Source organism: Microtus pennsylvanicus, chromosome 8 (assembly GCF_037038515.1).
Source record: "Microtus pennsylvanicus isolate mMicPen1 chromosome 8, mMicPen1.hap1, whole genome shotgun sequence".
Lineage (NCBI taxonomy): Eukaryota > Metazoa > Chordata > Mammalia > Rodentia > Cricetidae > Microtus > Microtus pennsylvanicus.
Window position 1 is genome coordinate 56,195,988 of NC_134586.1, and position 11,843 is coordinate 56,207,830.

Here is an 11,843-nt window from a genome sequence, read left to right on the forward strand (position 1 = left end):
GAAAGTTTTTGTCTTTTGCCTGCTTACCCTCACCATCCCTGGCAAGTTTATCTATTCTGATGCCAAGGCATTCCTTCACTGGCATTAGAGACTTCTTTGGGATTCCAATGTATACTGATGACTAGCTGAGACATCCAGCCTTGTGGACTGAACGATTCTTAAGCTTTACTTCAGGAGACAGTCACTGTTGGAACTAGCTGAACTACAGCCTGTAAGCCACTCTAATAAACCCCCTTTTAAAATCAATCAATCAATCAATCAATCAATCAATCAATCAATCAATCTGTCTGTCTATCTATGTATAGAGAGAGAGAAAGAGAGAGGGAGCCACTTCAGCAATTCTGTTCTAGAGAACCACAACTAATATAAAGCATGACACTACGTTCCCAAGCACTGGCCTGTGACAAATGACATATACCAAATACCCTAGGAGGAGCCACGGGATAAAGGAAAAATTGTAAAGGAATAAGCAAACCATGAATTAGTCAGTATAAGACATGTGACAAGATCAAACTCACTCTACTTCCATCCACTGCTCAGAGTTAACTCAAAACAACTCCTCCAAAGTTTAGTTGCAAAAATGTATAATCACCTCTATTAAGCAATTACCAAAAAAAAAAAAAAAAGGGAATGCTACAGTTCTAGGGATTGGAACTATCTCAACACGTGACCAAAAGGCAACCCAACCTATTTTATCTCTGTGCAGCTCAGAAACTGATCAAATGTCTCTAGGTCACAGGTACAAGTGGAGCTCAACTCACTTACACAGCAGATCTGGATTCAAATGCTGGAAGGCATACACATTTACGATTGATTACCTTACCTTCATCTCTTACTGCCTGTCATGTTGGTGCTCTGCCCTTCATAGACCCAGAAAGGGGAGGCAGAGTTGAGGCTTGTGAATTGGCTGAACATGTAGGTATTAAGTTAGAATAAAAGGCAGAACAAGAACAAGATCAGTGCTAAAATAATGACTGCTGTAGAAACAGCTTCTGAGAAGACTGAGACACAGGTGCCTGGGCAAGGTGGGTAACTCTGCCCCTGGTGAGTGATGGGACGAGGCCTGGACTAGAAAGGTGTAAAAGTCCAGGGAGCTGCCCAGCTAAGGCTGTCTGCACGCAACCCTCATTTGCTCCATGGCTATGGACAAATTTCTTTCTTTTTTTAAAAAATATTTTATTTATTTATTATGTATACAATATTCTGTCTGTGTGTATGCCTGCAAGCCAGAAGAGCGCACCAGACCTCATTACAGATGGTTGTGAGCCACCATGTGGTTGCTGGGAATTGAACTCAGGACTTTTGGAAGAGCAGGCAATGCCCTTAACCTCTGAGCCATCTTTCCAGCCCTATGGACAAATTTCTGGCCCTTTGCAGAGCAGCTTTTCCTTGTCTGTAAAAGGAGATGCATGGGGGTCAAGATAAGGAACAGATTTAGAGCTTGTTTAGAAACATGTTTGAAGTTTCATGTGAGAATGAAGTTAAGTCCCAAACTGCACAGAGATAGTCAGGGTCCTTCCTCTTATGGCTCGATTTTTCCTTAAATAGCCCAGTTGGAGGTCCTGGGCACTGGCACTGCCCACCACCTTGAGGATGGGCCCGATGCCACTCTCAACACAGGCCCTAGCTTCACTTAGTCCAGTAAGAAGGGGTTCTGGAGTCTCTGCACAACTCTGCTACTCTTCTCTCTGCTGAGGCTGGTTATCTTAATGCCTCAAAGCTCCTTGAGAACTTCAAAAACAAATGCTCTCTCTTTAACAGTGAACTTCTGCCCTTTCTTCTCCCACCAATCACCTCCAGAAAAGCTGTAAAAGTGAGCAGTCCCCTGCCCATTGATCAGCAACCCTGCCTGAGTTACCCTACTAAAACTTGCCCACCAACACCAAATGGCACTAGAGGGCCTCAGCATTCTGAGTTGGCCCTCCACAGACATCCTTCTGGCTTAGCACCTGCCTAGAGCTCCCAGCAGGACAGCCTTTCCACTGTTCTACCACTGTATGTGGCTCTCCTCCGAGGCTTAAAATATAGGAAACAAAACTCCACCTAATAGCAATCCATACAATCATCAGAACTGACCAGTATCAATGCTTTTACAAGCTTTAAATTTTTAATTAGTTGAATCTCTGCAAGAACTTATAAGGTTTTATTTACTTTATGGATAGGAAAAAAGGCACAGAGCTTAAGCTGCTAATCCCAGTACCTCTCTGAGCCAGACAAATGGCAGACTCAGGATTAGAATCCAGATTTCACACTTACTTTCCTTTTTTCTTTTTGAGACAGGGTTTCTCTGCAGCTTTGGAGTTTGTCCTGGAACTAGCTCTTATAAACCAGGCTAGTCTCAAACTCAGAGATCCACCTGCCTCTGCCTTCCAAGTGCTGAGATTTAAGGCATGCACCACCACCACCTGGCGAATTTACACTTTCAATTGCTTGAGAATTCCATCCACTTGCAGGGTTTATGCAAAGACCTGTATGCCACCTGCCTCACTTGTAGTCCAGCCTATTCTAAGCCAGCAGCAGACACAGAGTCTGTTGAGTACCTTAAGCCAAGCTGATGGTATAGTTTATCATTTTATGTACCATATGACCAAACCCTCTCCCCTCCCAATTTCAGTTGAGACACTGATCTCAACTACTGTCCCTCCCTCATCCAGGTCCAAATCATTACAGCATGCTCTGACTTCTGTCTTTGCTATTGATGGGATTCTCTTCTTTTGAGCTGCTAGCCCCCAGCCCAGAGTGACTGTAGTGCCTCTCCACAGACCAGACTAGGCTTTGTCTCCAAGCGAACGGCTGTAAATTCTCCGTTTCCAACAGCCATCCTTTAATGTCCGGTTAGCTCTTCCTCCTTAAGCTGACCAGGACATTCACACTCCCTCAAGAGCAGTATGGATGAAGTGTAGACATCTCACAGCAGCTTGTATGTTCCTATTTATCTGTCCACACTTACAGTTAGTATGCTGATAAGGAGAACCTGATCATACCATTTGTATTATGTTCAGTATGCTGTAAGAACTGGTGCTGGGGGGGGGGGGCTGAAGAGATGGCTCAGTGGTTAAAGAGCATTGCCTGCTCTTCCAAAGGTCCTGAGTTCAATTCCCAGCAACCACATGGTGGCTCACAACCATCTGTAATGAGGTCTGGCGCCCTCTTCTGGCCTGCAGGCATAAAGACAGAACATTGTATACATAATAAATATTTAAAAAAAAGAACTGGTGCGGCTTTAAGTGGTCTTTATTATCCTTCTCCAGCTAAGATAACTAAAGTCCACAGATTTAGCTGAGGCCATCAATTTAGGGCCCATCTGATTTGTATGAATGGGTCATACAAATTTTTGGCAAATAAATTACGCTTTAGCATTTTAAAGAAAAAAAGCCTGTGCTAGCTAGTTTTATACAAGTTAGTCTTTTTGAAAAGGGAACTTTAATTGAGAAGAATGTCTCCACATGATTGGTCTGTGGCTATATCTATGAGGTTTTTATTTTTTGATTTATGATTGACTTGGCAGGGTCAAACTCACTGTGGGTGGTAATATTCCTTGGCCTGTGGTCCTTGGTGCTATAAGAAAACGGGCTGAGCAAGCCATGGAAGCAAGCCAGTAACCAGAACTACCCCATGGCCTCTACTTTAGCTTTGGCCGCCAGATCCCTTCTTTGAGTTCCTGCCCTGATTTTCTTTGATGATGAACTGTAACAAAGAAGTATAAGCTGAAACATACTCCAGGTTACTTTTGGTGATGGTTTTTTTTATCACAGCAAATGAAACCCTAACTAAGACAAAGCCTCAGCAATACTCTTATAAAAAAAAAAATCAGGCCAGGTGGTGGTGGCGCATGCCTTTAATGCCAGCATTCGGGAGGCAGAGGCAGGTAGATCTCTGTGAGTTTGAGGCCAACCTGTTCTGCAAGAGCTAGTTCCAGGACAGCTAGAACTGTTACACAAAGAAACCCTAGCTTGAAAAAAAAAGAAATCAGACAGACTTTATTTCTGTCCAGGTGCAATAAGACTAGTTGCTTGTCATTTAGTGAGCCCAAGCTATGTGCCAGACTATATATAAAGAAGCATTCTTCTCCTCACTTCACCCGTTCCTCATAATCACCAAGTTAAACAGGTAGTGGAACTAGAGCCTCAGACTGAGTGTCAGGGCAGAAGGCAAACCTGTACCTCTTCCAATACACTCCTAAGACGGTATGCATGCACTTTCAACCAACCAAATACAGTGCTGTGTGGGAGCCCACGTGTGACTCAGTTTCCATCTGGAGTCAATTCTGACTTAAAGAAGTCGTTTGAGTTCAAGCTTGCCTGTTCTGCTTTTTCCAATAACCTTGAGGGCTGTGAGAGACTTCTGATTTAGCCCATGGCAAAGAGCATTTTGCTTATGAGAAATCTAGTAGAAAGAACGCTGCTGATGCTAAACCTCAGGAACATCATATAAGGCTGCTTCTGAGCAGCAAGTACAAGTCAGATAGGAAGCTGCTCACTTGAGGACAGGAATGGTCTTATGGTTAGATACTGACTGACTGTGCTATGTTTTGCTCTGCTTTTGTATATAAGCAGGCTCTGAAATAAACTTGAAACTGGCCAGAGTAAGCTGGCAGTCCCCTGAATCTATCCTGTGTTTTCTGTCTCAATAATTTCTCTCAGTCTAACATTTCTTTAGCCTCAGTGACCCCTCCTAGGCACACCCTGCTGATTTCTGTCAGAGTGGGCTCCATCAATGCTGTGACTGGCAATTATCTTAGTGCTTCTGCAACTCAAATTTATAGCTCAACATGAGTGTCAGTGTGGTACTTTGTCTACAGCTAAATCGACATTTTAAATGCTACCTTCCACAGGGCACTCGAATGGCTTTGTTCCCAGGTGGGTGATACTATGGCCCTTAAGATGTTCTGCTCTAGTGAATGACTTGCCACAGCCTTCCACAGGGCAGATGAACCTCCGGTCATCGTCATGTTTCCTGAAACAAAAATGAAGGAACAATTACTACTCACAGGTTCACAGGAATGAGACTTTAGACACAGAAACAGCATGCTCTCTCTCCATTCAGAATGATCAGTGCATTTCAGAATGTGCACACAGAGTTTGTTTGGCTGCCCCATAATCAGAAACTCAACTTTGATAATTAAGGTGTCCCCATAGCCAGACACAGAACAATTAATGCTACAACAATCTAGGACTAGGTGATTCCCAAAGGAGTGAATGCAGCAATCTAAATTGTTTAGAAGTATCTATTGTCGATGTGCTTTCCAAGCCACAGATGGCCAGAAGACAGACAGACTGACAGACATAGAGATGGGGGGGGAGGGAGTGAGCAAGAGTGCACCTGGCAACAGTTGGAAAGAATTCTCTTAAGTCAACTTAGAAAGACTGTCCTTTTCTAAGTAATGTTTTTGCTCTGAGCACCTCAGATTCCAGTTATGCAAAGCAACATGGGCCACCCATTCCCTAAGTCTGAATAATACTAATCTTGGAGCTGTGACCAAGATGGAATGAGACAACATATTGAACATCACGGGTACACAGACCCCAGATGTCAATATCACTACTGAAAGTTTGTAAGAACATGAAAAAAAAGTATTTCTAAAACATCTAAGAGGAAAAAAATGTAATTGTATGACAGTATGCTAAGTAAACCAATCCAAACCTAACAGGAAACAATTGCTATCAAGTAAGATTCTTAGTGCTTTCCTTACAGTTTTCTGATTTTCTACAACACTGACACTGAGCTCCATTTTAAACAGTCTGAAATCTGTAAGTGATTCACTCAAAGTGTTCTATGACACATACTTCATGTGCTTTCAGAACCTAAATAACAAAATGTAAGGTTTACCTTTTGTGCCTTAGAAGTTTGGACATACTAGTGAAGGTCCAGCCACAACTGTCTGAGTCACAAACAAATGGCCTTTCACCTTGTAAAAGAAAAAGTGACACAGGGTAACTATGAGCACAACAGCCAGCGCAAAGCATGGGTCCACACTGTGGTGCACCCTCTAGCTCGTACCTGTATGACTTCGCAGGTGAATTTTCAGTCGACAGGCTTTGTCATACTGTTTATTGCATCCAGGAAAGGAGCAGGAAAAGAGCTCCTGTTCCCTGAAGTGGGCTCGGTTATGAGAAAACAGGGCACTCACTGTGATGAATGTCTTCTCACAGCCTGAATAAAGAAAACACAACTCAGCTCATAGGATGACAAAAGCACACAGGGCAGCTTACACTGTCCACAGCCTGGGGCACATTCACAATGAGCAGACAAAGACATGACTCGGAAACCATCTCTGCAAAGCCCTGCCCACCAATATTTAGCTTTCTAGAAGTACAGTAGGAGTAGCACACACAGGCCACTTGCTGCAGAGTTATGAGGAGATGGCACAAGTGATTAAGTGTCCTCTAAACACAGCCTTGGCCAGGCAGTTCTGTAGCCAATCTGCATAAACTATATGAGTCTTCCACAAACTCAGTTGGCAATGCTGTTTGAGTGAAACCCAAGAAATCAGCAGGACAAAACGCACTAATGAGCAAGAGTTAGTCTTGGACAGCTCTGCAGGGCTGCAACCATCCCACTAGCTAAGATTTTCTATCCCACTGGGGGATACTGCATCCTCCACACTTTTCAATTTCCTCCAGCCTCTGCAATGGGCAGCCCCACATCTTATCATCTGTTTTTTTCTTTCATCCATTTCCTCAGGTTCTTGTCATATTCACCTCCATTCGCATAGACCCACACAAACCCACACCATTAACCCAAGCGAACTACACTTCAGCAATTCCTACATCAATACTTCTTTGACAGAAATATTCGGTGTTCAAACAGGGTGGAAAATAAAAAGCTGAAAGATGTTTAGGAGCTATCTTTGTTGAAGCTCTTCCTCAGAGTCCCTAAAATGCTATCATTATGGCTGTGAAGCACTGCACAATCCTGAATAAAAGTAGCAGCCCAGGGAATCTCTGCCCCATCCAAAAGTCCTCTTCCATACTTAGCTTCAATCTGTTCCCTTTGCTACATAGGATGCAACTGATTAGTCTAATCTGAACATTAGCATTCTCTGCCTTAGCAACAGCCCTCATCACCCCCAATCAATCGCCATGCTCTTTTATCCTGCCTCTGTGATCTTTTACCTGAAGCCTCCCCACCACTCCCACCACCACTTCCTGGCTCATGTTGTTAAAAGAATCCTTCCTTGACTGGACACTTAATGGTGCCCCTCTCTTAGCTTCTATGGAAACCCAACTGATCAGTCAACACAAAACCCTCAGTGGCATCTCATGCTTTTATGTGAATCCCTGTCCTTCACACAGTACAGCACACAGATTTTCAATAGACTGTATCAGATAGTCTGTGGGCATGTAAGAATACAATAACAGACTTTGTTGCAAACCCTACATATGAGCATACTCTATAATGTGTATTATTAGAATAGTGTCTATACATGTCCCAGAAACTAAGAAGTCTGACAAAAATAAAGCATAGAAGACACAAAAACATTTGTGCCACACACCTGATGGTGGCTGCAGCGGTTCACCCTGGTGAAGGAGCATCACTCTGTATAATACTGGGACGGACAAGGTATCCCTGGGGGCTCTGTGCCTGCTAATTCGTGGGCCTTTCTTTCAAAGAGGCTGGAGAGGGTCCAGAGAAACACTAACGTGTACTGCAATCCTCTCAGTAATTTAAGGAGACATATTTGGCCTTATGAGTCTTGGATCTACTAGCATATTCTAATAAACTTGAGTAGATTGAGAAAAAGTCCCAATTCAATCAACTCTGAGAAGCAGTCATTTTCAGAGGAAGCATCTTAACAAAGGATTTGTGGCCTCTGCCAGGGACAGCTGTGACTATGCTTGCCACTTCGCGGTAGGAACCCAAGGCTTCACTTATCTAACTACCTGGAAGGAACGTGAACACAAACACGGGAGTGTTTCTTTGCACGCTCCCCACTTAGATTAGGGCATCCCCAGGTAAACCCTGCCTAGACAGCGACACAGAGCTTGGTCCCTGGTCCCGACACCGGCTGGTTCCGCCCGCCCCCGCAGGTCCGCGGCTCGCGCTCACCGGGGAAATCACACTTGTAGGGGCGCTCGGGCTCGAAGTGGCTGCGCTGGTGGGAGCTGAGCTTGGCGTGTGTGGGGAAGCGCTCGGCGCACACCTCGCACTTGAACAGGCTCTCCTGTTCGTGGCCCTTCATGTGCGCCTTGAGATTGTACACCGTGGTGAACTTCTTGCCGCAGCCCCCCACCGGGCAGCCAAAGGGCCGCAGCTTGTCGTGCGACTGCAGGTGTCGCTTCAGCTTGTAGGAGGTGGTGAAGGCCCAGCCGCAGCCATCCAGCGGGCACTTGAAGGGCCGCCGGCCCTGGAGGCTGCCGTGCGTCAGCAGGTGCACCTTCAACTGGTGCTTCTTGGCGAAGCTCAGCGCGCACTGCGGCTCCGGGCAGCGGTAGGCTGGAGAGCCAGCGCCGGAGGCCACCGCTCCGCGGCGGACCACGGAAGCGCTCGAGGGTTCTGGGCCCGGGATGGTCGCGGGATGCAGGCTCGGGGCGACCGGCGCGGGCGCGGCGGCCAGCGTGAAGACGCCGCGGTCGAAGCGCACCAGGAGGTCCTGGTTGTGGATGGTGACGGTGCCCGCCAGAGCCGCGCCGGGGGCGGCGGCCGGGACCTGCTCCGGGGGACTCGCGCCGGGACCCGGCTCGGCCTCCCCCTGTCCGTGGGCGTCAGTCGCGCGCGGCACTTCCAGCAGTACCACGAAGGAGTCGCCGCCGTCCTCGGAGGGCGGCGGGCTCGGCCCCGGCCCCGGGGCCTCCTCCTGACGCGGCCCAGGCCCGCCATCTTCCGGGCCCCTCAGTAGCAGCAGGCGGCGGCGCCCAGGTCCCGCACCGAAGGACGGCCCCGCGCCGCGGCGAAGTCGGCTTGGCCCACCGCCATGTTGGTCTCCCCGCGCGACCGGGGCGGCGAGCATGGCCGGGAGGTCCATCTTAGGCCCAGCTGAGGCCTCAGAGCCACAGCCTCCGGAGAAGAGCCGCCCGGCCCTGCCAGGCATGCGCGCGACGCCAAGGGTCCGCCCCGCCACCCCTCAGGGAGTCTCTGTCAAAGCTCCGCGTAGAGTAAGGCCGAGTCGCATCTCAAGCTGCGCGTGCGCAAGAGCCGTGGGCGTGGCGCGCGAGGGCTGTCGGGACTGTAGTCACGAGGGCCCCCGGGGGTGGGACAGGGGCTTCCAACTTCTGTGTACTTTGGTGTGAGTTCCAGTTTGAGAAAAGAGGGTCTTCAGCCTTTGGCTCTTCCTTTCGCTATTGGGTAACGCAAAGGAATGAAAACTAATCCCAGCTTGTAAGAGTTTCTCGTGCCCTCTGTGCTTTGAAAATATGAGCTAATTCAACCCGTGATTGCCAGGTGTGAGGAAACAGATGTCAGGTTTATCTGCAGCCACCTGGCCCGGAACTTGCAGGCAGGCTTTGAACCTCTCCACTTTGCTTGACATCTTCTCCATGACCTCGCTGAAGTACACATCTACTTGGTACTACCGGACCACAGCCCTTGATTGCCCCGTAGCAGGTCCTGATGGGATCCCTGCCTATGCCACCAAGGGCATTCTCTTGTTGCCTTGACACAGAGTTAGCCTACTAACTTGCTAGTTGTTCCCTGGACTCTGCTGCCTTACTTCTCCCGTATGGATTTGTCTGGAGTCCCTTCATTTCTGTCATCACCACCCAAATTCAAACCTATTTTATTTCTAGGTCTCAAATAACTTAGGGGCCAGTCTTCAGCCTCCCTTCACTCAACTGCCTCCCACTCAGTCTGTTTTCTGCAGGGAAGGCTTTAGTCTTATAAAGGTGAAAATACTATTAAAACCTTACCAACCTGCCCTTTGCACCCACACTGATTTATCCCCATTTCCCACCAACCTGTCCCTTACTATGCAAGGCTATGCAGCTCCCCCTGTATCTACTCCAAGAAGGATGGAAATATGTCCATGCATAAACTACATGAATATTCATAGTAGCCTTAGTTACAACTCCCCAGTGGAAATAACCCAATTTTTCATCATTAGATGAATATGTGTTTATACAGTGAAATATTTTTGAACCATAACATAAAATATTGCAAGTTATATCATGCCCAAACCAAGAAAAACATTTCAGTTTTGAAAGGAGATGTGTTATAATAAGGACATGTATAGGAAATGTTCAGAAGAGCTAAGTCCATCAGACAGTAGATTAGTGGCCACTGGTGACTATGGGGGAGATGGGGAATTAGGATTAACTTCTAATAGTGATAGGTTCTCTGTGGAGCAAAAGGTTTCTGCATTAGAGGTGCTCACTGAACAGCACATCGGATATGCAAAACTACGAACGACAAACTTGACAGCAATGACTCTTTTGTATGCTTCAATTAAAAAAAGAATGTTTAAAAGTCAACACTGACTTCCATTTGTTTGTATGAGAGAGCATTGCATTATCTGTGCATGTGCTTATATAATCTGAAAAAATTTTTCTAGAATGATCTTTGATGCCACTTCTGTGGTGGGGTGGAGAACGAGGCTTTTAGTACACCCTAGATTCTCTTTAGCATTGAGTTTATTATTTGGTTGTGGGGTGTGTGTGTGTACCATAGTAGGTGGGGGTCAGAGGACAGCTCACTGCAGTCAGTTTATCCTTCCATCATGCAGGTTCTGGGGTTAAACTCAGGTCATCAGGTTGGGTAGCAGGTGCCTTTAAGCACTGATCCATCTCACTGACCTTAGTTGATTTGTTTTAGATCACAAATAGCTTAGAAAATCAATTCTAGATTTAGAAAATATTTTATAGGGAAAATGTTTTGATAGTTCCTTAAAAAACATGAAATTATCATGTGATCTTATAGTTAGAGTTTTAGGTGCAGACTCAAAAGAGCTGAAAGCAGGGGCTCAGGTGGATGTGGTGATATTTTGTTTGTGCTTTAACAAATAAAGCTTTCCTGAAGATCAGAGTGCAGAGCGAGCCACACTTGTTAGCCATAGAGGCCAGGAAGTGGTGACACACGCCTTTAATCCCAGCACTAGGGTGGTGGAGACAGGAAGTAGTATGGCTGGGCAGAGAGGAGAATATAAAGCAGGAGGATACAGGAGCTCAGGATTCAGTCTGAGGTTTCGTAGAGACAGCGTTTGGTCTGAGGGTTTGTAGAGACAGGATACCTCATTTGGTCTGAGGATTTCATAGAGGTAAGAACTAGTGGCTGGCTGCTCTGCTTCTTTGATCTTTCAGCTTTCACCCCCAATATCTGACTCTGGGTTTTTATTACTAAGAGCAATTAGAACTCGCGCTACAGGTAGACACATGCACACCTGTGCTCACACCAACATTCACAGTGGCCGAATAGCTAAACAAATGTGGTCCTCTATGCAATGCAGTCTTGCTCAGTCTATCACGGAAGGGCATTCTGCTAAATGCTGTCATGCTGTTGGACCCAAGGACTTGACACTGGCTGAGTGAGCTGGCAAGCACTCTGTGACACTGCATTTGTGAGGCCTCTGGAGCACAGAATACATAGGAAGGCAGTAGGGAGGGGACAGTATCAGCTTGGGGCGATGACAAGCTCCTAGACCTGGGTAGTGGCGACTGCTGCATTGCACCCCGGAGTGCTTTGGATCACTGCGCTGCCCCCTGGAATGTGTTTGGAGTGGTAACTTTGTTATGCATGTTTTACTACAATAATAGATGAAAGAAAATGTTCTGGAAAGCAGCAGCTAGCATGTGGACATTATTCTATGTTCTCTGCTGTTTCAAGAGTGTCTCAGTAACTTTTAGGACTCTGTTATGGGGTGCATTTAGCCTCCTGGGTTTGCAAGGAGCCATCTTACTGATCCTGCACTGCTC

The 11,843-nt window shown here is 46.6% G+C and overlaps 1 protein-coding gene across 3 annotated transcripts in view; it reads right to left on the minus strand.

The window, feature by feature from the left end:
• Positions 1–9,118, minus strand: part of Zxdc (ZXD family zinc finger C) — a 32,362-nt gene extending 23,244 nt beyond the window's left edge. For 2 of the 3 annotated variants that reach the window (XM_075983527.1, XM_075983525.1), the window contains exons 1-4: positions 8,050–9,117; positions 6,001–6,153; positions 5,830–5,908; positions 4,826–4,956 (exon numbers count right to left, since the gene is read on the minus strand). In XM_075983527.1, coding sequence (XP_075839642.1) covers positions 4,826–4,956; positions 5,830–5,908; positions 6,001–6,153; positions 8,050–9,031 — 1,345 coding nt within the window. In that variant the 5' untranslated portion in view covers positions 9,032–9,117. Of the gene's footprint in view, positions 1–4,825; positions 4,957–5,829; positions 5,909–6,000; positions 6,154–8,049 lie in introns of all 3 variants that reach the window. The other variant, XM_075983524.1, reaches the window with a different exon arrangement.
• Positions 9,119–11,843: the final 2,725 nt, after the last annotated feature.